This window comes from Bufo gargarizans, chromosome 3 (genome assembly GCF_014858855.1).
Source record: "Bufo gargarizans isolate SCDJY-AF-19 chromosome 3, ASM1485885v1, whole genome shotgun sequence".
Lineage (NCBI taxonomy): Eukaryota > Metazoa > Chordata > Amphibia > Anura > Bufonidae > Bufo > Bufo gargarizans.
In genome coordinates this window covers 560,816,658-560,844,256 of record NC_058082.1, presented here as the reverse complement: position 1 = coordinate 560,844,256, position 27,599 = coordinate 560,816,658, and the positions used below count along the sequence as shown (strand labels likewise).

The 27,599-nt window shown below is 48.7% G+C and overlaps 1 protein-coding gene across 1 annotated transcript in view; it reads left to right on the top strand.

Moving 5' to 3' along the window:
• LOC122932817 (cell surface glycoprotein CD200 receptor 1-A-like) overlaps positions 1-27,599 on the top strand; it is a 96,194-nt gene that overhangs the window by 55,024 nt on the left and 13,571 nt on the right. Inside the window, exon 5 of the mRNA XM_044287445.1 lies at positions 14,939-14,999. Coding sequence (XP_044143380.1) covers positions 14,939-14,999 — 61 coding nt within the window. The remainder of the gene's footprint in view (positions 1-14,938; positions 15,000-27,599) is intronic.

The following is a 27,599-nucleotide window of genomic DNA, read 5'->3' as shown; positions in this document are numbered from 1 at the left end:
CAGGTTTCCATAACAACCCAGCCATTTTTCTTCACTGCTGTAGAAGAGCTTTAAAGGAAATCTGTCACCAGGATAATCGCTATTGCAGTAAAGCCCTGGCCTAATAGCATTTAGAACCTTATTTCCAGATGTGCCTTTGTTCCAGCAATAGATGGTTTTTATCCTCTGAAAATACAGTTTATTTGGTATGGAAATGAGCCAGTAAGTTGCCCAGAGGGGTGTCACTCTTGCAAGAAGGAGCCCAGACATGCCCCCTGCCACAATGTGTCCACCCTCAAAAGACTTAAAACCCTGCCCCCAGGCCCGCTAAGCCACGCCCTGATATTGTTAGGCCACGCCCTCTCCCACTCCTGAGCCAATGGGGATTGAAAAAATGAAGGTAAAATTTAATTTCTGTCAGCTGCAGGGGTGGGATGGAGGGTGACTTTCTCCCTGCAGCTTACACTAAGACATCACAGTGCTGCTGTCTTAGAGTCAGCTTTTCAAAAGGACACGCCCCTGATCCAGTAAAGGGGGTGGGCCCCTGTGGAGGTCGCTGTTAATGTGGTGGTATGCTGTGAAAGTCACTGTTAAAGGGGAAGGCTGCTGTAATTGTCAAAGTTAAGGGGGTGGGCTGCTGTGGAGGTCCAATTTTAAAGGGACAGGGCACTGTGGGGGGGGGGGGGTCAGTGTTATGTGGTGGAGGGCTGTGAAGGTCACTGTTTTGGGGGCGGGGTGGTGTAGATGTCACTGTTATAGTGGATAGTGTTGATATCTATTAACGACACACACAAACTATACCCAAGCGAAGCCGGGTCCTTCAGCCAATATATATATATACTGCAAAATGAATAAAGACCCCGCAGCACATCCGATGGTGAAAAAGAAAGTGGGGACCTTTATTCACCCAGGCGACGTTTCGGTCCGCTTGCTGGGACTTTTCTCAAGCCATACATACATACATACATATATATATATATATATACTGTATATAATATACTAGCAGAAGGACCCGGCTTCACACGGGTATATTTAATCTATTTCATTTAATTTTTGTGTGTGTTGTTAAAAGATATAGACAGTATCCACTATAACAGTGACCTCCACAGCCCCCACCCCTTAACACTGACCATCCCCACAGTGCCCCGACCTCCACAGATGCCCCCTTAACTTTGACTTTTACAGCAGCCTGCCCTTATAACAGTGAGTTCCACAGCACCCCACCCCCTTGACAGTGACCTCTACAGCACCCACCCCTTAACACTGACCATAGGTTACAGTTCCCTTAACTGATCTCCATCATTCCCAGCCCCTTTAACAGAGACCTCCACAGTGAATGCCCCTTTAACATTGACTGCCACAGTACCCCCCTCACTTAACAGTGACCTCACAGTACCCCACTGCCCCTTTAATAGTGGCCTCCATAGTCCCCGCCCCCCTTAACAGTGACCTCCACAGCGGCCGCCACTTTATTAGTGACCTCCACAGTACCCCATCTCCTTAACAGTGATTACACAACACACCGCCCCCTTAACAGTGGCCTCTACAGCAATCTGCCCCTTAACACTGACCTCCATAGCGGACCGTCCCCTTAACTGACCTCCACCATTCCCGGCCCCCTTAACAGAGACCTCCAAAGCGAATGCACCTTTAACAGTGACTGCCACAGTACGCCGCTCACTTAACAGTGAACTCAGTGTACCCCACTGACCCTTTATTAGTGACCTTTAACAGTAACCTGTCTTGTTAACAGCGATTTCCACAACATCCTGCCCCCTTAACAGTGGACTCTACAGAGCTCTGTTCCCTTAAAATGTGACCTCCACAACACTCCGCCCCCTTAACAGTGACCTCTACAGCACCCGCCCCTTAACACTGACTTCCACAACGGACCATCCCTTAAACTGTGACCTCCACAGTTTCCTGTCCCCGTAACAGAGATCTCCACAGCGCCTGCCCCTTTATCAGTGACCTCCACAGCATCCCGCCCTCTTATCAGTGACTTCCACAGAGCCCGTCCCTTTAACCATAACATTGACAGCATCCCGTCCCCTTAACAGTGCCCTCCACAGCAGCACACCCATTTAACAGTGACCTCCACAGCAGCCGCCCCTTTATTAGTGACCTCCACAGTACCCTGTCTCCTTAACAGTGATTTCCACAACACCCCGTCCCCTTAACAGTGGCCTCTACAGCAATCTGCCCCTTAACAGTGACCTCCATAGCAGACCGTCCCCTTAGCTGTGACCTCCACAGCAGCCTGCCCCTAGGGTGGCCAGAGGGGACAGTCCGGCTTTCAGACTCCTCCGTCCAGCGCAGGGTCTGGACAGACACAGGGATGTTCTTTTGAATAGCTCACTCTCAGACAGCAGCACTGTACTGTGTGATCATGAGCTTCACCCTCCCTCCCACCCCTGCAATTTTTACCTTCATTTTTTCAATCCCCATTTGCTGTGGAGTTGGAGGGGTGTGGTCTAATTGGATAGGGGCGTGGCTTAATAGGACCTAGGGGCTGTGTTTTTAAGTCCATCTTTTGAGGGTGGCCTGAGTGTATGTGGAGACTAAGGGAGCTTCTATTGGCTGATAAGGATCATGTGATCAGGCTTCTATTGGCTAATGCATGTTTTGGTAATATCTCAGGAACGGTACGTCCTAGAGAGCGAATATCTCGGGAACGGTACTTCCTAGAGAGCTGAGCCCCGGTCTAAAACCTTCCCGGACAACTGATGTACAGTGTGGATTCCTTTAGGTGACATACATACACACACACACACTCATCTTTATTTAATATTTATATATACATATATATATATATAAATATATATGTGTGAAGGCTTTGGCCTGGATTTGTGGGAGGGGCTGAGGTCCGCCTCCAGCCTATTTAGGGCACCCCTCTACCTGGCTCCTGCACCGTCCGAGGTCTGAACTTGAGAGAGAGAGAGTCGCTTGTGGAGTTAGCTTGAGAAGTTACTTACAAGTTGCTGTATTTTTCTGAAGTTCGTTGCTTTCGGGTCCAGGATTTGGAGCATTCCGGTTCCATCCGTCCGGCTTCACCTGGTTCCTTGCGGGTCACGTTTGCCCGTTAAACTGTGAGTCTTTCATACGGTACAGCACAGGGCCTCACGGCTGCCCCTGTACCAGCTCGTTTCATTTCACCATTTCCATTTTCAACCATGTCACAGTTTCACTAAGTCACGTTTTTTCATGTTTGCCACCATTTTCCGGTCATGCGTGCATGCGTACCACACCGCATCCCCACTCCTAGCGCTGCCAACACGTGTACCAGGTTCCCATGGCAGCCACCAACGCCGTTCCCCTCCTCACCAATCATCCCACACTCATTCCTTCCCCTCGCACCCCTCGCCCAGCTCAGCGGCACGCCCGCCCCCTCACTTCCACCAGATGCTCGCCGCATCCCGGCCGCTCCACACGCTCCCCCTCCACAGGCCAACACCAGTGCCGCGGTCCCCCTCCTCCCCACCGCCGCGCCGGCCCGCGCCTCCGTCCTCCTGCCGCGCTGCCGATGGTTTGCGCATGCGCGGCGGGGGCGCTGCGCGTGCGCGGCCGCGGCGGCGCACGCGCGGTAGCCTGGCGGCCGGCCGCAGGTGCCGCGCGCGTGCGCTGTGTGTGTGTGTGTGGGGGTGGGGGGGGCCAAGGGGTGCCGCATGCACACCCCTGCACCAGCACCACAGATCCAGCTACCGCTCCCCTCCATCAGGCAGCGCATTCAGGGGGGGCGCAAGTCATCATCACAAGAGCTTGCATCAGGGAACACACCCGCCATGCCAACATCAATGTTTAAACAAATCCACCACAGTAAAATCCACACCAGTCAAAACGCATCACACAATCACCAAAGAAACCCGCCATATGAAAAAAAAAAAAAAGGGGGGTCCGCGTTCACACCTTCCGCCACGGCACGGGGCCTCATTTCACATACCATCCACCATACCGGGTCACCGTTGCAACTCACGGCGCAATCCTCTCAGGTCATGCTCACGTTCAGACCACAGTCAATCTCTCGTCATAACACTTTCTGTCTACCCCTCTTTTAGGCGGTCAAACTTAGACTTATTTACGCTGCACGTATCCAGTGACTTTTTTCGTGCTACCAGGTACGTACACCTGCTCAATCGGTTATTTTTTCCTACATTTCAGTCCATCCCGTTAGGGTCAGCGTGCTGGCATTAGGGGCTTCGGAATCCCACTAGATTAACCCCCTCTTGGCTTCGCCATCAGTCAGTGGTCCGCGAGGCCAACACCCCGCCTCACACGCTCGGAGGCAGCCGCCCATCGCGCCACTCGTTAGTAAGCCGCCTCGCTGTTGCATAGAGAGGGCCTCACCTGTCACTCCCTTTCTCTAGTCCTGTCTTACAAGTCACCGAGAGGCCTCACACTCCTGCCACCACGTCAGTGGCCTCATCAACCCCTCGCGCCAACTCATAGATAGAGCCTCTCAAGCCGCTCGGCAATTAGCAGGGCCTCATCTGTCACCATCCTAGGCTTAATTATTTCGCCATCCGGCATAGCTAGCTTGCCAGCACGATCCTGTGTTTCCCCACACTAACAAAATATTCTGTTTTAGCATGTCTCTGGAAGGAATTGAGAACTTTTCCCTTCCTGGCACTCCGGCTAGATCCATCACCTTAGCTCAGGGAGACGATCTTGCCAGCCCAGCGTCCATCAGATCCTGGACAATTCCGCGTATCACGACGGAATTGAGGAGACGGCAGATTCCCTTCCCCGCCACGGCAAGGAAAGCGGAGCTTTTCCGACTACTACGCACGTCGACCAGTAACGCGGAGGCAGGGGAAGGACCCAGCCAGTCCAGCACGGGGGATATACACGCCATGCTGGCCTCTTTGATGACGTCCATGTCCAGGGTCAACGACAGGTTAGAGAGGCTGGAGTCGGTCACCACATCCCTCTCCTTGGCAGGGCCACCACCGGCAGCGTCACCGGCACCATCCGGTTTGCCAGTGGGCGTGCCATCCATCAACCCAGATGACCAAGAAGTCAGCCCGGCGCACATGATACCGGAGCACTTGAAAAGGGACATTCTGGAAGGTAAGGATGTGAACCTGGCCTCCCTCCTGATTGCCTCTCAAGATATTGTCGAGAACAAAACTTATGCCTACGACGATGTCTCAGTTGTGGTCAAATCTAGGGATGCCCGCCTCAATAGAAAACTGTCTATTCCAGAATTTGTGTTGGCTTTCGGCATCTACAGGGAGGTCATCTGCACGGTCTACCCTAACAGAAGGGAGGAGTTCGACCTCTACATGCACAAACTGGTGGACCTGGGCAACAAATATGGGGGGTCGGCATTCTATGACTACCATAGATCTTTTTCGGCAAAGGTGGCAGGGGCTTTCTCCCAGTACGGAGTCCGCTCCAACTGGGCAAGAATCGACACTGTCATTTTTTGCCGACACTTCGCAGGCCTGAGGACGCCAGCCTGTGTGCACTGCTCCTCCACGGCCCACACCACCAATTTCTGCCCGAACGCGGCGGACAGACAAGCCCCCTCTCAAGCGGCCGGCCCCTCCGGGGTCACGGAGAAATCAAGCCGGGACAAGCTGGGGCGGCCAATCAAGTTTCTGGGCAAGTCCCAGATTTGCAACAATTTTAATGTGGGATCCTGCAATTATAGCGGGTGTAGGTTGTTGCACATTTGTACCAATTGTTTCCGGGCACATGCCAAATCAATGTGTCCAAATAAAATGTTTTCTAAACCGTATCTGTCGACCATAAATATGCCGGTTTTTACAGCATTTATGTCTCAGCACCCATCCAGACATCTCACGGATTTCCTCGTGGCGGGGCTGACAGAAGGCTTCCACACGGGCATCCTGCACATGCCGACAGGTACCCTGGAATGTCCAAATCTCCTATCCGCCCAAGGCAACCCCACCGCAATTGACGCCCTCATAGCCCAGGAAGTCGCAGAGGGCTTCGTGCTAGGACCATTCAAGACACCCCCATTCACCACATGGCGCACCAATCCCATTGGCATCGTCACCGGGAAATCTTCCCAGAAACAGAGGCTAATCATCGATTTATCGGCACCACACGGTTCAGCCGACCCCAGTCTCAACTCCCTCATTCCGTCGGAAGAATTCTCACTCCAATACACCACCATAGATCACACCATCACCGCCATCAGGCAAGCAGGGGTCGGAGCATGGCTCAGCAAAACCGACATCGCCAATGCGTTCAAATTGCTACCAATTCACCCGTCGCTGTGGCACCTTCATGGCATCAAGTGGTCCGGAAACTATTATTTTTTCTCCCGGTTGACCTTCGGATCCAAGAGTAGCCCGGCCATTTTTGACACATTCGCCGAGGCACTATGCTGGTTGCTCTTGAACGTAGCAAGATGCCCGATGGTCTTGCATTACCTCGATGACTTTCTACTCGTGGAGGAAAACCTCTCCCCTCCCGCCAGCCTCAGGGCCACCATCAAGCTGTTCGGGGAACTTGGGGTACCCATCTCCACCAAGAAAACAGAGGGGCCGGACACAGTCATCACCTTCTTGGGCATTCAGTTGGATTCTGCCTCTATGCAAGCCAGTTTGCCACTCGGGAAGATCCAGATTATTCTCAACCACATAGACAATTACCTTCAACTCGGCAACTGCAATCGCAAGGAGTTACAGTCCCTATTGGGTTCCCTGAACTTTGCCATGCGCATCATCCCCCAGGGTCGCTCGTTCATTTCACGGCTTCTGCGCCTTTTCCCCCTTTTTCTTCACGACTCTCACAGGCTGCCCCTGGATGCCCACGCCACTGCAGATCTGGGTATGTGGAGAAGATTTCTGTCCGCCTGGAACGGCAGGAGCATGTTCCTCCCTCAGCTATCGGACTCTTCCCCATCTATCTGGTCAGATGCGGCATCCACCACAGGTTTCGCGGCCATTTTTGGGAACGATTGGCTGTGGGGTAGCTGGCCTCCTGCGGTCCAGGGTTTGGAAGGATTCTCCACTACCTCGGCTCTGTTCGAGATCTACCCCATCGTGGCGGCCGCCGTGGCGTGGGGTCATTCATGGGCAAACAGGTCGGTCCGATGCTACTCAGACAACCAGGCAACCTGCCAGATCATTAACAAGGGTCGGTCCAAATCCCTCACAATCATGAGGTTCCTGCGCAGGCTTACTTGGTTGGCAGCTTGCAACAATTTCTTTTTTTTTTTTTTATTTAAACTTTTTATTAGTTTTCAATAAAGAACAAGGAGTAACAAGGTTACAGGTACAGGCACGCAGGCCAAGCAAGTACATAGAAAGAGTACAAGTGCATACAAGTACATGGCATTATTAGGCATGAATAGTGGTGATAGCCAGATAGACCGGGATTTCGAGGGTAAGAGTAGCGGCCTATGGGTAAAAGATATGTTAAGAAAAAAGGGGGTGATGGGTATATGGCCCACGTTAGACTGAAAGTCACTAATCACTATGAAGTGAACAAGTAGTGTGGAGGGGTATAAATAAGAGGACCAAATTACCGTCCAAATTACAGTTGGAAGAGGCAGCAAAATGGTGGTGTAGTAGTTTCTGTAGGAGAGTCAGTACGGATGTAGTTTAATGGCCAGAAGAGACTTGTCCAAAGGTCGGAGGTGATGGACTTGAGGGGATGACCCTATTGGGAGATCTATAAATCGACCATGGGAGCCACCTTTTGAGAAATATAGTATGTGTGCGGGCTTCCCATGATGACATTTCTTCAAACCTGTGTAGTTGATCTACTTTAAGAACCAGCCTATCTATGGAAGGAATCTGGGTTTGCAGCCAGTAGCATGGAAGAACAAGGCGAGCGGCCAGTAGCAGTTGGGAGAAAACAAAAGGAAGTCGTGGAGGGTTCGTTCCCGAATATATTGATAGTAAGGCCAGTTGGGGAGAGGGTTGGATAGAGGTGTTGCATATGTTGTTTGCCACCGAGAATATTTCTGACCACCATTTGGATATTGAGGGGCATGACCACCAAACATGGATGAAGTCTCCCTTTACCTGTAGGCACCTCCAACAAATGTTTGTGGCGGTGGGGGAATAAAGAGCTGTTTTATCGGGAGTACGGTACCATCTTGTGAGAATCTTGTATCCATTTTCTTGGATACGAACACAACAGGAAGTCTTATGTGGAGATTCAAGAAGTTTGGGTAGGGATGTGAAAGGGATAGTAATGTTAAGATCTGTTTCCCATTGTTTCACAAAGGCCGGTTTAGCCAACATAGGCGCTGAACGTAGCCTGCTGTAAATTTGCGATACTGGTTTCTTGGGGAAAAAGGAAAGGGAGATCACAGACTCAAGCCAAACAATAGGACGTTGGAGGGTACCTAAGTGAATGTGTTGGTTTAGGTAAGCTCTGAGATAAAGTAATGAAAACATGTCACAAGGGCTAGGGATAAGGAGGCTTTTCATGTCTTCCATGCTAAGGGGTTTGCCAGCGGAGTCCAGTAAAGATGAGATGGCTATGTTTGAGGATGACAGCCTGCCAGAGGTAGTTGATCTCAGAGCTGGGGAGGCTGTTCCAAGAATATCCCTAACTGTGAGAAGTGGTGAGGGGAAGGGGATAGAGCAATGAGATGTAGAGAGCCACTTCCAAGCCTCAAGGGTGGCCTTGACAATAGGGTAGTGGGAAAGCGGATCAACTATTACGTTTTGGTGTCCTAACAGGAGGGCTCTAGGAGGTTTCCCCAGAATCTCCAACTCCATTTCTACCACTGAGGAGTGCGCATTTGGATGTAGCCATGCTACTGCACGAGCCAAAAGGATGGCTTTGCCATATAGTTCCGGGTTAGGCAAGCCAATACCCCCATCTTCTTGGACCTAGTGAGAAGGGAGAAAGCAAGTCTGGCCTTCCTCCCGTTCCAGATAAAGGCTCTAAACTTTTTATGAAAAGCTGTATAATATTGTTTCGGTACAGGGATTGGGAGGACCTGTTGTAGGTAAGTTAAGCGTGGGAGGAATAAGGAAGAAAGCAAATTTTTTCGGCCGAACCAGGACAAAGTAGGGTTGGATTGAGCTAGACTATCAATGGATTTGAAGATTGAGGCTCTAAGAGGAACATAATTGAGAGAGAATAAATCTTTTATATTGGAACTGAGTGTCACCCCTAAATAGGAGATGGTGGGAGAGGACCAATTAAAGGGCGAGTTTTCCTCGAGGCGCCGTTTAGTAGCAGAGCTGATACCTGAGCAAAGAACTAGGGACTTGATGGCATTGATCTTGAAGTCAGAGACCTCGCTATAAAGGTTGAGATGTGATTGAATACAAGGGAGGGCGACTGAGGGGTTAACCGTCATCATCAACACATCATCTGCAAATGCAGCAAGTTTTTGTTCTCTGCCTCCCAAACACAGACCCTCAATTCTCCTGTCCAGCCTGATGGTAGACAATAGCGGCTCCAGGGCCAATATGAACAAGAGTGGAGACAGAGGGCAACCCTGCCTTGTCCCGTTCTTTATGGCAAAGGAGGGGGAGAGATTCCCATTGACCATGACTCGAGCAGATGCTTGATCATACATGGCGAAGGTAGCTTGAACAAAGGGATCAGGGAGGCCAAATCTGGTCAAGGCATGTCTTAAATATAACCAGTTAACCCTGTCAAATGCCTTCTCGGCATCTGTGCTGAGAAGAAGCAGGGGAGAAGAATAGCGGTTGGCATGGCAAAGAGCATTGATCACTCTGGCAGTGTTATCCTTACCCTCCCTGTTGCAGATAAAGCCCACCTGATCCCCATGAACAATAGAGGGAAGAAGAGCGGCTAGTCTGTTGGCCAGCATTTTGGCCAGGAGTTTGAGGTCTATGTTCAGGAGGGAGATAGGCCTGTAGTTAGAGCACTGTTTGGGGTCTTTTCCCTCTTTAGGTATAAGCGAAATGTGAGCAGTTGTCATGTCTCTAGACAATGGGACCCCTTTAAGGGCAAGGTTACAAACCTCAAAAGGTATGGTAAGAGGGTCTCTCTAAAGGTCTTATAGTACTGTACAGGCAGGCCGTCTGGACCAGGGCTCTTACCTTTTGGCATTTGATTTAGAGCTTTATTGAGTTCTACTAGAGTAAACGGGGCTTCTAGGAGCATTTTTTGTTCCAGCGTTATGGTGGGAACCTTGGAGGAATTAAGGAAGGAAGATATAAGGGTGGTTTGAGTTTCAGGGGTAGCCTTAGAAGGAAGATTATAGAGGTTCTCATAAAAAGTTCGAAATTGGTCGGCAATCTGGGTAGCCGAGAAAGTGGGCTTGCCCTCCGGGGAGTTAAGTTGGTGGATATAATTTGCAGCTCTCCTGTTTTTAATCCTGGACATTAAAAATTTTGTGGCCTTGTCGCCATGGGCGAAAAATTTATGTTGTGAGTTCAAATAGTATTTGGCCGATTTAGCCTGGAGGAGGGTCTTGAGCTCAGCTCTTGTTTTTGAAAGTTCCTGGAGAAGGGCATCAGTGGGGTTGCTTTTATGATGGGCTTCAAGCTTGTGGATATTTTTTAAGGCGTGGTCTATGGCTTTTTCCCTCATCTTTTTTTGGTGAGAGCCAATGCTAATGAAGTGGCCCCTGATATAGGGTTTATGGGCGTCCCAGAGCGAATTAGCAGAAAGGTCGGGACTCTTGTTTATTGAAAAGTATTCCTTTATATGATTGGAGACCAGATCAATCGTGGGCTGATGACCCAGTAAGGATTCATTCAACCTCCAATTGAAACATAAGGGTGTACTATTAGGGGCTAGGATAGAAAGAAAAATTGGGGCATGGTCAGAGAGGTGCATGGAACCTATGGACGCCTGACTGCATAACTGAATATGTTCCTTTGATATAAAGAGATAATCCAGGCGGTGATAAGAACCATGCACCGGGGAAAAGAAAGAATAATCTAGGGTGTTAGGATGGAATAGTCTCCAAGCATCAACTAGGTGGAGGTTCCAGAGACTATCTCGGAGATTTTTAAGGGAACTAGGGGAGTGTTGGGACTTCTTAGCAGAAGTGTCTAATGCTGGCTACATTCAGGTCTCCCCCAGGACCACTATTCCCTCTTTGAAGGAGTCAATTATGGGGAGAATGTTTGAAAACCAGCTAAACTGATTGAGGTTAGGGGCATATAGGTTTACGAAAGTATAAGTGTGCTGGCCAATGGTGCCCTTCACTAGGATGTATCTCCCATCCGGATCCTGTAGGTGACAAGTGTATGAGAAGGGGGTCTTTCTTTGGAAACCAATGCTAACTCCACAGGATGCCGAGGAGCCTCCCCCGCAGTGGTACCACTGGGAGTAGTGGGAATATTGTAAGTTGGGGTAGCAGTTAAAACGGAAGTGCGTCTCCTGGAGGAACACCACAGTAGCCCCGGCTTTCCTGAGTATAGAGAAAATTTTGGCTGCGTTTTGAGGGCGATTGAAAGCCTTTGACATTATATGAGGCAATGTAAAGGTCAGCCATATTGTGCTATGTGGTTTGGGGTACCTCTTGAGCAATGATGATTCCTCCAGGAGAACGCGGCCCATTCCAAAAGAAAAACAGCAGGCAGGATCCGGATGCGAGGTAGAAAAGCAGTGAGCTTGTGGCAGTTTGACAGGCGTGACGAGTACCTTGAAAGTGGGGGGGAAAGGGTAACAAAACCATTAACTTTTAAAAGAACAAAAGGGTGTAAAACAAGCATACATGAGTACACTATTTGCATGAGGGGGTAGTAGGTCATGCGACCTGTATGGTGACCGTATAGCACCATAAATAAAGCTAGGGGGTAATGAGCAAAGGTACAGTGCAGTTATCTCAAACTAAATGCAGGGTAAAAAGGGGAGAGAGAGAGAGAAATAGCACAGGAAAGAAGGGATAATTGAGAGCATATTGAGGAGAGACAAAAAACAAAGGAAAATGGAAAAATATAAAGAGCAGATACGTTAGGCCCATCATGTGTCACGGGAAAGGCTCCTGGGCGTGAGATGGTGTCCTCTTTTCTTGGATCTGGAAGATTTTGGAGTGCGCTGGGGTTCAAACGGCACGATCTTGGGGAGATCAGGTAGATCTCCAAGGTCTTGATAGAGATCCCAATTTTCGACTCGCAGGGCAGGAATGTCCAGCTTCTCCAGGATGGGCGCGATGTCTGCAAATGAGGTGATGTTGTATCGCTTGCCAGATATTGAAAACTAAAGTCCAAACGGGAAGGACCAGCGATAAAGCACCTTGTGAGACCTCAACCAATCCGTCAGGTGCTTCAAGGCTCTCCGCTTCTTAAAGGTGGAAGGAGCGAGGTCTTGGTAAACTTCCAGCTTGGCATCTTCATATGATAAATCAGGCCTATTTCGTGCGGCATCCAGTATGGCCGCTTTAACTGGAAAGTTAAGGAACCTGCATATGACGTCACGTGGAGGTTCGGTCGGTTTGGGCTTGGGGCGTAATGCCCTATGCGCACGTTCGATAGTTATTTCCTGCAGGTTGTCCGGGCCCAGCAGAGAGCTGCAGATCGAGACTATGGTGGATGGGATGTCGCACGGCAAAATCGATTCTGGTAGGCCCCGAAATCTCAAATTGTTGCGGCGTCCCCTATTTTCCTGGTCTTCCAGGGAATCGTGCAGCTCATTTAAGTATTTTGCGCAGCGGTGGAGGGAGGTGGCAACCGCGGTGTGGTGATCAAGGGAAGCGGCCTGGTGCGATTCAAGTGATTCCACTCGATCGCCGATTTGTCTCACCTCCTGTCTGCAGGCCGCAATCTCGGAAAGGACAGGCTCCATAACTCTACTCAACTCTTGATCCAGGTATCTTCTGGTTAGCGGAAGGTCAGAGCAGGGCTGATCGTCGTCTGAGTCGCTGTCTCCTTTAGGTCGCATGGAGGTGCGCTTCATAGTCTTGGGTGATGCGGTCGGCGCCATCTTAGGTTCCCGGGCCGCGACTGTAGCGGCTGCCTTTTTCAGGAACTTGTCCATGTCGCCACTCGGAGTTTGGCTTTTGAGGGTCCCAGTGTATTCAGCAGACTTGGGATTCCCGATTTTTACCATTTTCGCTCAAATGGGCTAGTGATTGCTAGTGCTAGGGACGGTCACATTCACAGAGCAGGGAACTAAGCTGCCATCTCAGTCCGGTGCTAGCTCCGCCCCCTTGCAACAATTTCTTCATACACTGCTTCCACGTCCCGGGAAGGTGCAATACGGCAGCTGACAATCTGTCTCGTTTCCAATTTCAGGCGTTTCATCAGGCTCTCCCGTCAGCGTCACCCACGGCCTCCATCACCCCGTCATTTCACCAGCTCATTCTGGATTAGATGTCATCATGCGCCATAGCCAGTCATTATCCCATTCTGCACTATCAGACAACACACGCAGATCATACAACAGAGCATTCGCACTGTTTAACAAGTTCCTGTTGGAACACAACATCACGCACCCATTTGTCATGACTTCCCTGCTGGGGTTTGCTTCCTTTTGCCACCTCAAGCTCAAACTGTCATACAACACCATCAAACTCTATCTCACCGGCATTCAACATCACATGCTGATCATACACCCTAACAACATCAGTTTCATGGCCTCGCACCAGATCAAAACCATACTCAAAGGCATTCAGAAGACAGAACCCGCACGGCCGACACAGAGACTGCCCATTGACAGTCACATTTTTAAGGCATTATCCGACTTATTAGACACCAGACCTTTTGAAGCTGATACCAACTCCATCATCAAAACAGCGATGTACCTGGCCTTCTACGGATTCCTGAGGCCCGGGGAATTCACCACGACCTCGGCGACCCAAACCACACATTGTCTGCTAGCCTCCCACTTGACGAAACACGGGGATCATTATATCCTAACCTTACCTCACTCCAAAAGCAGTCAGCTCTCACCCGTGAACATTCCATACTACCCTACGCAGAACAGATGGTGCCCAGTCGGGGTTCTGGACGCATACAAGCAGCATCACAAGTTCCTACCCTTTCAGCCACTACTTCAACTGCGTGGGTCTGTACTCACCACCACCACCTTTATGACCTATGTCAGGTCATCCCTCACTCAACTAGGCCTCAACGCATCCAACTACTCTGGGCACTCCTTTCGGATCGGGGCCGCGTCCACGGCCTCCAGTGCCAACATCCCGGCTCATGTCATTAAGAAATTGGGGCGCTGGAAGTCATCCGCTTTCGCACGTTACATCCCCAATCCAACACGGGAGTTAAGAAACGCTTTCCAAAACATGTCGGGTTGAGCTTTCATGTATATCGAATACAATAAACTGCTTATTTCATTTTTGCCCTCTTCTTTCTCAGGCCTACCTCATCCTCGGTTTCGGCACACCACAACCGACTACGCTTATTCCCTGATTTCCTAGGTTCTTCATTGTACTACCGTAAGTGCCTCACACAAGTGTGAAGGCTTTGGCCTGGATTTGTGGGAGGGGCTGAGGTCCGCCTCCAGCCTATTTAGGGCACCCCTCTACCTGGCTCCTGCACCGTCCGAGGTCTGAACTTGACCCTCCCACCACTCCACTCATTTATAACTCATTTCTTCCACATCTCTTTCCTTGGGTGGGCCCTCTTCTTTCTCAGGCCTACCTCATCCTCGGTTTCGGCACACCACAACCGACTACGCTTATTCCCTGATTTCCTAGGTTCTTCACTGTACTACCGTAAGTGCCTCACACAAATATATATATATACTCTTTGTAAATATCCAAAAACCACTTAAGTAACTAATATATCTATCTCGGAGGAAGGTTAGTAGGGGGGACATCTGATTGGCTCAGAGCAGGCATTACAGGGCTGACTCCAATAAGCAAACGTGAAGGGAAAAATGTATAAAGAAACCAGAAGAGAAAATGACTCCATTCTATCTAATGGGATTGAGGTATTATATTCTCCAAATATATATAGATTGCATATGGAACTTGCATAAGGAAACATATGAACAGCTCCCTTGTTGTTTTCTCTAATTAATGGATTTGCAAACATTTCTGGCTTCTTAAAAAATATTTTTGTCTATTTCTATATTGCAGGACCTGCTTCAAACAAGTGGTGAACAGGGAAGCCCCGAAGACACACAGTCATTATGAAGAGGTCCAGTAGTTTATGTGATATTTATAGATATGTAAAATATATAGATACTGCTTTGATGAGCCCAGGAGGTCCCTATAGTTGGACCACACTGGTCAGACCTTGATTGCCCTGTGGTAACAATAAGCGATACATTTTCATAAAATCCCTTTAAAATTTTAGAAATGTTTAACTTTTCGCCTCATCACGTTCTCAGCATGACTTTGTTCTTTAATTTTTATTTATTACATTTTTTGTAACTTTATAAAAAATAATATTTATTCAGGTGCATTTTTGTCACCTTCTCGGAGTACTGTACATACAGTATAAACCAGCAATTCATTTATATTCATTTATATTTGGTGGAATAGAAAAAAAAAAGTAATTTATTTAACAAGCACTGTAAATAACAAATACACTTTATTGTGTGGGTTGTTCTGATTATAGGGTTACCAAAAATGACAAAAATGTTATGTTTACATTTTATGGTATGAATGCTTATCTATATCTCTAATTCCATGTATTTCAATGTGAATACTAGAGATGAGCGAATTTTGCTAAAATTCGATTCGGCCGGTTCGCTGAATTATCCGAAAAGATTTGATTTGTTACGAATGTATTTGCGGCGAATCGCGCGACAGCTATTTCTTGGCTGCAGAGAGCCTGTATAATGATGTAGAACACTGTGCCTTGTAGTAACACGCATAGGGAGTCTGCTGTGGTAGTGAAACAATACTGTGAGTCAGTATGATATGCAGATGACAGGCGTCGCTCTTAGAATAACTGCACACTTCACTTATTTGGGCAGTGACAGGGACAAAACTGACCAAATAACTTGTGTGAGCTCAGCCTTACAGGTCAATGTTAACGCCAGGTATATAGAACCATGCAGAGGCCCAAGATCCTACTGTGGAGTGAAAGAGTGTACTCCTTTTACACCGTCATCAGCTGATTCCACATAGATGTCTACAGAACCTGTTCTATTAAACGCTTATACAAGTAGAGCCAGAGTGGAGAGGGTGTCAGCAGTAAACTTGTGTTGACGTCACTGATTATTTTGCCCTTCCTCTGATCCGTCAGAACAATAACCCCCCAAAAAACGGATCATGTCTGTTGAGCATCCGCCTATCCTCGGTCAGCATTTCATCAGTAATCCATCAGTATTGCTAAAGCCCCCAAAAAACAGGAGTGGATCCAAAACAGAGATGATACGTGAAAGGAATATTTGCATGTCTTCTGTGTTTTGTACCCACTCCTGTTTTTGGCTACCAAATCATAAGCCAATTCTGATGGGACCATACAGGCCTTACATCTGCTACACAGACAGGATCCATTGTGCGTCTCATTTTTCCTTCCTTCTGACAGATCAGAAGAAGGGTTAAATAAATGATGGAGTCAACCAGGCCAAAGAGGCAAAATAGTGGCCTATTCATGAAGTGAGGAGGGTGGGAGCTTGAGAAGTCCACAGAGTTCCCAATGGCATACTGGGGAGGTGGCAGCAGCAGCATAAGGAGACCACAGAGTGGTCCATTTACATAGTGTTGAGGTGGCAGCAGCATGATGAAGCCACAGAGTGGCCCAGTGACATAGTGTTGATTTGGCAGCAGCATGAGGAGGCCACAGAGTGGCAAGGTAACATAGTGTGGATGTGGCAGCAGCATGAGAAGGCCACAGAGTGACCCAGTGACATAGTGTTGATTTAGCAGCAGCATGAGGAGACCATAGATTGGCAAGGTGACATAGTGTGGAGGAGGCAGCAGCAGCATGAGGAGGCCACAGAGTCATCCAGTGACATAGTGTTGATTTGGCAGCAGCATGAGTAGACCACAGAGTGTCAAGGTGACATAGTGTGGATGTGGCAGCAGCAGCATCATGAGGAGGCCACAGAGTGGCCCAGAAACAGAGTTGTGAATTGGCAGTAGCATGAGGAGACCACAGAGTGGCAAGATGACATAGTGTGGAGGTGGCAGAAGCAGCAGCATGAGGAGGCCACAGAGTGACCCAGATACATAGCGCTGATTTAGCATCAGCATAAGGAGACCAGAGTGGCAACGTAACATAGTGTGGAGGTGGCATCAGCAGCATGAGGAGACCACAGAGTGGCAAGGTGACATAGTGTGGAGGTGGCAGCAGCAGCATGAGGAGGCCACAGAGTGGCCCAGAAACAGAGTTGTGAATTGGCAGTAGCATGAGGAGACCACAGAGTGGCAAGATGACATAGTGTGGAGGTGGCAGAAGCAGCAGCATGAGGAGGCCACAGAGTGACCCAGATACATAGCGCTGATTTAGCATCAGCATAAGGAGACCAGAGTGGCAACGTAACATAGTGTGGAGGTGGCATCAGCAGCATGAGGAGACCACAGAGTGGCAAGGTGACATAGTGTGGAGGTGGCAGCAGCAGCATGAGGAGGCCACAGAGTGGCCCAGTGAAATAGTGTTGATTTAGCAGCAGCATGAGGAGACCACAGAGTGGCAAGGTGACATAGTGGGGAAGTGGCAGGAGCAACATGAGGAGACCTGAGTGGCGAAGTGGCAGCAGCGTCATGAGACCACAGAGTGACCCAGTGACAGAGTGGGGAGGTGGGTGGCAATAACAGTATCTAATGATGATGGTGGGTGTAAGAAGGAGCACTTGGCATCAGATGTGTGTCATCAGGTGGGTGGCAGCATCAGAATAGTAGATGAGGCAGGTAGACAGAAGAAACTGGTCTCTTTAGTCAAAGTGTTGATGTGGCACCATGGATGATCTAGTCTGATGCATCAGGCATTGGTGGATGGAAATCCTGGCTGATCCATGCCTGATTCATCTTGACAAAGTTCAGTCTCTCCACATTTTGGTTGGACAGACGAGTAATTCTTGGGGTAACTATGGCCCTTGCCGCACTAAACGCCCGCTCTGATGCCATACTACTGGCCAGGCAGGACAGCTTTTCCTGGGCAAACTCTGACAGTTGCGGCCACAAATATAGTTTGGCTGCCCAGTAGTCCAGCGGATCTTCAATGTAGGGTGGCAGGGTGTTGTCCAAGTATGCCACCACCTGGTTCAGGTCCTGCTGCAGGCGGGTGAAGAAAGCTGCTCATCAGCAACTCTAGACTCGAGTTGCTGCTGATGGAGCTGAAACTGCTCCTACCCCCCACCCCCATCCTGCCACAGCAGCCATGGCAGAGAGGAACATGAGCGCAGAGGTCCCCCCCGGTCAAACCTGCGAGAGAGGATGGACGATGGCGCAGATAGGATGACTGACTACATAGGATGTCTCTATAGTAGTTCAGTTTGTCCTCCCTCTCAGTGGGTGTAAAAAAGGCCCATTTTTTATTGGTAGAGAGGGTCCAACAAGGTGGAGAGCCAGAAGTCACCCCTCTGCCAAATGGTGAAAATTCGGCTGTCACTACCCAAGCAAGTGAGCATGCAGCAGGCCATTTGCACAAGTGACTCGGAGGGACTCCCTGTCTCCATCTCCACTGCATACTGCCACAGTGTGCCTGGGTCATCTGCCTCATCTTCCTCATCTCCCTCCGGCTGCTCCTGCTCCACATTGCTTGTGCTCCAATGTCCTCCCCCTCCTCCAGTTCAGTCCAAACAGGGCTCATGTGGGCATCAGATGAAGGTGCCACGTCTCCAGTCCCTTGACCAGTGAGCTGTACCAGCATCTGTTCCAGGATATGAAGCAGTGGAATGACATTTTTTTATTTATAGTCCTGGCAACTGACAAATAATGTGGCATCCTCAAAGGGCCTGAGCAAACAGCAGGTGTCACGCATGAGCTGCCACTGGATGACATTAAAGTTACATAGGGGAGTGCTTTTGTCTGCTTGGATCATCAAGAAATGGTTTATGGCCTTTCTCTGTTCATATAGTCGGTCCAACATATGAAGGGCGGAATTCCAATGGGTGGAAACGTTGCATATCAGCCTATGTTGGGGACCCCATTCTGCCGATGCAGCTCTATAAGGGTGTGCTTTGCTGAGTACGAGTGGCTGAAGTGCATGCAAAGTTTCCAACGGCATGAGAATTTGGGAAGGAAGCTGCATCACTCCGCCAATTTGCTGGTTTGGCCGGGCAGGAACCACATTTACCCAGTGGGCCGTAAAGGACATGTATTGTCCTTGACCGTAGTTAAAGCTACACACGTCGGTGCTGCCGTGCACATTGGGAGACACCGACAGGCTCAAGGACTGGCCCACCTTCTGTTCTACATAGTTGTGCAGGGCTGGTACTGCCTTTTTCGCAAAGAAATGACGGCTTGGGACTCTCCACCTCGGCTCGGCACAAGCCATCAGTTCTCTGAAAGGTGCAGAGTCCACCACTTGGAAAGGGAGGGACTGCAGCACCAGCAACTTGGCCAGGAGCACATTCAGCTTCTGCACCGTTGGATGAGTGCACGCATACTGTTGTCTCTTGGAAATTGCTTCAGTCATCGATTGCTGACGGAATGACTGATGAGGATTAGGAGGGCGAGGAGCAGGAGCATTAGATGATGGGAACAAGAGACTGCTCCCTTCGGCTGAGGTCGTGGAGCCTTGACTGCCTGAAATCGGGTATGTGCAACTGGGTGATGCAGCAGGCTGGACCACCACATTGGAGCCACAGTTCTCCCAGGCCACTTTATGGTGACGCTGCATATGTTGACGCAGGGCCGTGGTACCAACATTGGCACCTTGGCCATGCTTCACCTTCTGCCCACAGATTCAGCAAATGGCCATGTTTACCTCCTCTGGCGGCTTAACAAAAAACTGCCACAACGACGAGTAGGTGATTTTACCCCAACACTCTTCACTGACTGACTGCTTCCACCACTGCCTCCGTGAACCCTTGCACCACTACTTTCCAGGCAGGTAGGCTCCTGCGAAGCGGGTGGTCTATCCCGGACACGTTTGGCTCCCGACTTCCCACTGCTGCCATCCTGTTGACTCCCTACACCGCTACCAACTTGCTGGCTACATTATGATCGAGTACTGTCTGCATGTCAATGATGTCCTCTTAAACGTTCTCTGAGCCAAGAGCCAGACAGCTCGCAACACCAGCTCCCACGCCACTCTCCTCATCAATTCTTGACGATCTACCGGAGGAAGCAGTGGATGTCTCCTCCAGATTTTGGCTGAGCAGTAGCTGCTGACTCTTCTTTAGTAGCTCGTCCTCGCTGTATAGTGGGGCTGAGCCCACAGGATATAATATTTCTCTGGCTGAGAGAACAGAAAAGGACAGAGGCAGGTTGAGGACAGATGAGGGCAAAGGGCATGAACCCGGGCCATGCCAACTAAGGGTTGTGTCTGACAAACCCACCGACTCTTGGCTGGGGGTGTCTGATGTCACTTGGGACGAAGTGGATGACTGAGTCAACCATTCAAGAACTGCTGGGTTGCTGGTCAAGACACGACCGCTAGCTGACACTGGGAGATCAGGCCTCTGTAAGTGACCCCTGTTGCCACACCCCCTTTGGCTCCTTTTACACAGGCGAGTGCGGGTGCGATGCGTGACTTGAACGCATTGCACCCGCACTGAATCCCGACCCATTCATTTCTATGGGGTTGTTCACATGAGCGGTGATTTTCACGCATCACTTATGCGTTGCGTGAAAATCGCAGCATGCTCTATATTCAGCTTTTTTTTATGTAATGCAGGCCCCATAGAAATGAATAGGGTTGCGTGAAAATCGCAAGCATCCGCAAGTGAGTGTGGATGCTGGGGCGATTTTCACGCACGGTTGCTAGGAGACGATCGGGATGGAGACCCTATCATTATTATTTTCCCTTATAGCATGGTGTTAAGGGAAAATAATAGCATTCTGAATACAGAATGCATAGTAACATAGCACTGGAGGGGTTAAAAAAATTAATAAATAATTAAACTCACCTTAATCCACTTGCTGCTGCAGACAGCTAAGATCAAGACAGAAGGAGATGCCGGCTACGCGAGCAAGTGGATTAAGGTGAGTTAAATTATTTATTAATTTTTTTAACCCCTCCAGCGCAATTGTACTATGCATTCTGTATTCAGAATGCTATTATTTTTCCTTATAACCATGTTATAAGGAAAAATAATACAATCTTCAGAACATCAATCCCAAGCCCGAACTTCTGTGAAGAGGTTCGGGTTTGGGTACCAAACATGTGCGATTTTTCTCACGCGCATGCAAAACGCATTACAATGTTTTGCACTCGCGCGCGCGTGTTCCCGCAACGCACCCGCACATTTTTCCGCAACAGCGTGTGAAAGAGGGCTTACTCTGCTGCAACCTGTGCCTGCACCAGAAACATTTAGGCCTCTGCCACTCCCCTGTGCAGGGCCTGGCACTTCTCTGTCTGACATACTGTACTGTTAGATAAAATAAGTAAATAAAAAGGAAATTAACACACCCCAGAAAAGGCTAATGTTGTCACTTCCCAACAGAACGGCAAATAATACTTTTTTTTTTGCCACTAATAAACGCCTAAAAAGCTTTAGAACATATAGCTTCACCGTTGAATGGCAATTATTACACTTTTTTTTGCCACTAATACACGCCAAAAAGGGCTGTCATTTTCTCACTTCACCACTTAGCGGCAAATACTTTTTTTGGGCCACTAATACACGCAATAAAGGGCTTTATAACATATAACTGCACCGCTGAACAGCAAATATATATTGTTTTGCCACTAATACACGCCTAAAAGGGCTTTAGAACATATAACTGCACCGCTGAATGGCAAATAGGCCCTTACTTTTTTCCACTTATATACTCAACAAAATGCTTTAGAACATATAACTGCACCGCACAAGAGCAAATAAGAGGATAAATATTTCCTTGTAATAAACCCTGTTAATGTCTGTATCACACAGCACTTTCACCCCAATAACAAGAACGGTTTGCTGGAATTACAGAGCTGTATAATGGCAATTTGGATCCGCAGTCAGTGCAGCAAGGTGTAATAGGATTGTTCCTATTACCCAGGCTGTAACCTCCCCTACTGAACCCTGTTCTACATCAATACTGTGTAATAATTCCTCCCTATCCTTTCCCTACACTTCTAATGCTCTTTCCCTGAACTTCTATTGAGCAAAATATCATTTTTCAAGTCTTTCCTAGCACTGTCCCTAGCGCCTGCTAACGTCTACCCCTGCACTAATTACACTGGAAAATGGCTGATCCAAGATGGGTGAGGCTATATATAGGGATGTGACATAACAGGGCTGGCTGGCTACTGATTGGCTGCATGCATGGCATTGTGGGTGATCCCTCGTTCCCAGAGTTCCTTTCTCCATGTCCTAACACGTGCAGCAGCCATTTTAGGAAATAAACATGATTCATTACCACCTAAAATTCTGAACGAATTCCACTTCGTCAACTTCAATTCGCTCATCTCTAGTAAATACCAATACAGGACCAAAATGACAAATGACGTCAAATACAATGCAAATATGTAACCTCACAGCAGGTGGCGCTGCATTCAAACACTAGAGCACCAGCGAACATATAACACCAGCACAGAGACACATCTGCCATCAAAATGATGCAAACGATTATGGACTAAGCATAAATATAGTAAATACACTTAGACAAGGAGTTATGTGCAAATAAAAAGAAAATATTTGAATAATTTTTCCCTAAGGATTTTTGTACTAAACATTCTCACTTCTCTAGGTATACATCCCAAATTATGAAAAACCCGCAGAGGAACAACATCACTGGCATACATAGCATTTTTTTTTTATTACTAAGCCATGCCTGTGACCATGCCAACGCCTCTTTATACATGCCTAACCCAGTCTTGTCTGTGCCCCCACGCAGTAATAATTCCCCGGCCCACACATAGTAAGAATGCCCATTTACAGCCCCTCAGACAGTAATGGTGCACTTTTAATGTCCCTGCACAGTATGATGCCCCCTTACTGCCTTCCCATGAAGCATGATGTCCTTAAGTGGCCCAACACAATAGAATGTCCCCTAAGTGCCTCACTTACAGTAGAATGCTCCCATAAGGGCCCCCATACAGTATGATGTCTTTGTAAGAATAAGGCCCCATTAAGTGCCCTAATACAGATTAATGCCCCTTAAGTGCCTCACATACAATATGATGCCTTCATTAGTGTCCCTATGCCCCTATACAAAGTGATGTCCCTTTATAACCTCCAATTTGTGTACTCAACTATGCCACCTCCCCACGCCAAATGAAGCAGTGTGGGACCGTAGTGATCTCTGGTCTGAGCTGTCTATGATTGGATGACATCACTGCATCCCACCTGTACCGGTCCACTATCAGCAGGTGAATGGTGGAGCAGGCATCTGGTGGCTCCCACAATTTTTTTCATCTGTATGCGCTTCGGGACATGTGGCAGCCGTTCCAGGGTCTGTCCCATTGGGCCTAGGATTGTTGGGCGGTTCGGCTCTAGGTGGCAGTGCTTTCAATCATAGAAAGTAAATAGTTAACCTCACATGTATAGTGATGGATGAACATCGGCCGAGACATCGGCCAAATTTTCGCAAGTTCGCGGCAGGCCCCATTCACTTTAATGGCAGGCGAACCTGAAAAATCTTCAGGTCATATTTGCAGCCACCAAATACTTACTAGAAGTGCACAAGCCATCCCACAATATGGACAATGACATACCAGAGGGGGATCAATGGCAAAAATTCCCACAAAAAATATGGATTTGAATCAGGGGCCATTTTTATGCGTCTTAAAGGGAAACTGTCAAAAATGTGCCCTGCTGGAGCCTATAAAGTTTTTATTTTAGACCACGGGAGTACAGGCGCCCAAAATTAGGCATTCTCCTGACAAAAAAGAACAAGTGATTATGTGGCTGAGGGTACATAAGGCAAGTGTGCTTATCGGTCACAATCCCTCCTGCTGCGATGAACGTCCTTTTGGACATGACAATTGACGAGGGGCAAACCAAGAGTTCCATGGCAAATTGTGCCAGCTCTGGCCACAGACAAGCCTGCACACCCAGTAGTCCAGGGGTTTCTCGCTTCCCAGAGTGTCCACATCGGCCGTTAACCCGATGTAGTCGGACACCTGTCGGTCTAGGCGTTCCCTGAGGCTGGATCCGAACGGCGGCTGTAGATGCGTTGGCTGCAAGAATGATCTCATATCCGAAGTGACCAACACATCTTCAAACCGCACTCTTCTTGCAGGCGCGTTAGGATTGGTACCCGCACCTGTTTTGCTGCGGGTGGAAATTCCTCTGCCAGTGCTCGCAACAGCAGAATTCAGCATCTCTTACAGCAAGGCCTGGGAATGCTGCATTCTGACAACCCTCTGTGACACTGTTAACATGTCCGCCATTTTGTGTTTGTACCGAGGGTCTAAGTACGTTGCCACCCAGTATTGGTCCTTGCCTTTTATGCTTTTTATACGGGGGTCCCTCTTCAAACACTGGAGCATAATTGCCCCCATTTACACTAAATTGGAAGCGGTGGAGCTCCCTGGCTCCTGCTCATCACCCAGGAGAATGTCGTCCTCGGTCTCCTTCCCCCAGCCACGGCAACACCAGGGATCCCCGAAAAGTTTTAAATCCCCCTCAAAGCCTGCTCTTCTTCCTCCTCCTCCCCCAGCCACTATCATCCTCTGACTCATCTTCAGACTCCTGATGACTTGTCTCAGATGAAGTAGCTCCCCCTGGGAATTCATTCAGCATTGCGACTTTCTCATCTTCCAGTTCCTGTTCCTCGACAGCTTGATCAATGACACAACGCAATGCACGCTCCAGAAAGAAGGTGTAAGGTACAATGTCACTGATGGCGCCCTGGCTGCGACTGACCAGTTTGGTGATCGCGTCGCGCATGAGCAGCTACTGGCGCGGTGAAAATAAATCAAGCTCCCCAGAACCTGTCCTGCTGCAGAGTTCGTACAGGTAGTTGTTAACTGCATGTTCCTGGTGGAGCAGCCTATCAAGCATATACAAGGTGGAGTTCGAGCACGTCAGGCAGTCACAAATCAGACGTCTGACGGGCAAGTGGTGTCGCTGCTGAACATCAGCAAGGCAAGCCATGGCTGTGTAAGATCTTCTAAAATGGCCAGAAATTTTCCTGACCTGCCACAAGACGTCCTGGAACCCGGGGTATTTGGCAACGAATCGTTGCACGACTAAGTTCAGGACGTGTGCCATGCACGTGTGTCATTCTGCCCTGTTTCAGCGCACTCAGCAGATTGGCACCGTTGTCACACACCACTTTACCAACTGTCAAATTGAGCGGGGTTAGCCACTGATCGGCCTGTGACTGCAGAGCTGAAAGCAGTACAGGACCGGTGTGGCTCTTGGCTTCCAGTCACAACAGCCGCAGCACAGCATGGCAACATCTCACCTGGCACGCCAAATAGGTTCTATGGAGCTTGGGGGTGCAGCGGAAGAGGCGGTTACAGTGGAAAAGGAGGAGTCAGCCGAGGAGGAGACGAAGGATGGAGTAGAAGGAGGAGAAGAAGAGGCAGGCCTGCATGCAATCCATGGCGGTAACACCAAATCCACACGGGTGCCACGGGGTACATGCTTGACAGCCGTCAGAAGGTTCACCCAGTGGGCAGTAAAAGTTATGTATCTTCCCTGCCTGTGTTTTCTAGACCACATGTCTGTGGTCATATGTATCTTGGCACCGACACTGTGTGACAGAGATATATTCACTTGCCGCTGAACGTGGTCATATAGCTCTGGGATGCTGTTCTGGGAGAAATATTTCCTTCCGGGGACATACATTTGCAGTCTGCTTTTTGCCTCCTGTGCACTGCGAGTTCTGCCTGCTTCTCCTCCTTTTCCTCCCTATCTGCTGCTCCGTCTCTCCCTCTGAACTCTCCTCCTCTTCCTCTCTTGTAGGCACCCACGTGAAATCCATTGACATGTCATCATCGTCACCTTCACCACCACTGACATGAGAGATCTCGGAGTAGGCAGCAACAGCGGGGACCACCCTCCTTGGGCTGATCTGGATACTGTCGTCAGACGGCTGGGTGGCGGCAGTTGCTACCTCCTCTTCCTCATCCGATGCCAAGAATGGCTGCGCATTGGTAAGGAGGGTGCAGAAGCAGAAGGCTGAGTGAGCCACTCAACCAACTCTGGGGCGTCCTTTGACCTAATCCCACGCACCGTCTCCAACTTTCCACTTAGGCTCCAGCCTAGTGCACCTGCCTGACCCCTACCACCCCTGTGGATCAGCCTGCCTCTTACTCTGCCTGTCATTTTAAATATGACCCTGTGCCAAAGTCCCTAGAGAAGATCAGTATTTATAGAAGCAGGTACAGTCATGTGAAAAAATTAGGACACCCTTTGAAAGCATGTGGTTTTTTGTAACATTTTTAATAAAAGGTTATTTCATCTCCGTTTCAACAATACAGAGAGATTAAAGTAATCCAACTAAACAAAGAAAACTGAAGAAAAGTCTTTTCAAGATCTTCTGTAAATGTCATTCTACAAAAATGCCTATTCTAACTGAGGAAAAAGATAGGACACCCTCACATGTATTCCCTCTTAAATTGGCTCAGATCTCACACAGGTATATCACACCAGGTGCACATAATTAGTAGATCGTTACTCTGCATGTTGAATGAGGCTTGCCCTATTTAAACCTCAGACATTTAGTTTGGTGTGCTCCTGACTGTTGAAGTGAGAGTGAGCACCATGGTGAGAGCAAAAGAGCTGTCAGAGGACTTCAGAAAAAAGATTGTAGCAGCCTATGAGTCTGGGAAGGGATTTAAAAAGATCTCAAAAGATTTTGAAATCAGCCATTCCACTGTCCGGAAGATAGTCTACAAGTGGAGGGCTTTCAAAACAACTGCCAACATGCCCAGGACTGGTCGCCCCAGCAAGTTCACCCCAAGAGCAGACCGCAAGATGCTAAAAGAGGTCTCCAAAAACCCTAAAGTGTCATCTCGAGAACTACAGCAGGCTCTGGCTACTGTTGATGTAGAAGTACATGCCTCTACAATCAGAAAGAGACTGTACAAGTTTAACTTGCATGGGAGGTGTGCAAGGAGGAAACCTTTGCTTTCCAAGAGAAACATCGAGGCCAGTCTGACATTTGCCAGACATAAAGTTGACAAAGACCAGGACTTCTGGAATAATGTTCTTTGGACAGATGAGTCCAAAATTGAATTATTTGGACACAACAGCAGAGGACATGTTTGGCGTAAACCAAACACAGCATTCCAAGAAAAGAACCTCATACCAACTGTGAAGCATGGAGGTGGAAGTGTCATGGTTTGGGGCTGCTTTGCTGCAGCAGGACCTGGTCAGCTCACCATCATAGAATCCACGATGAATTCTACTGTGTATCAGAAGGTGCTTGAAGAACATGTGAGACCATCAGTTAGAAAATTAAAGCTGAAGCGGAACTGGACCATGCAACATGACAATGACCCAAAACATACTAGTAAATCAACCAAAGATTGGCTGAAAAAGAAGAAATGGAGAGTCCTGGAATGGCCAAGTCAAAGTCCAGATTTGAATCCCATTGAGATGCTGTGGGGTGACTTGAAAAGGGCTGTACGTGCAAGAAACCCCTCAAACATCTCACAGCTGAAAAAGTTCTGCATTGAGGAGTGGGGTAAAATTTCCTCAGACCGATGTCGAAGACTGGTAGATGGCTACAAGAACCGTCTCACTGCAGTTATTTCAGCCAAAGGAGGTAACACTCGCTATTAGGGGCAAGGGTG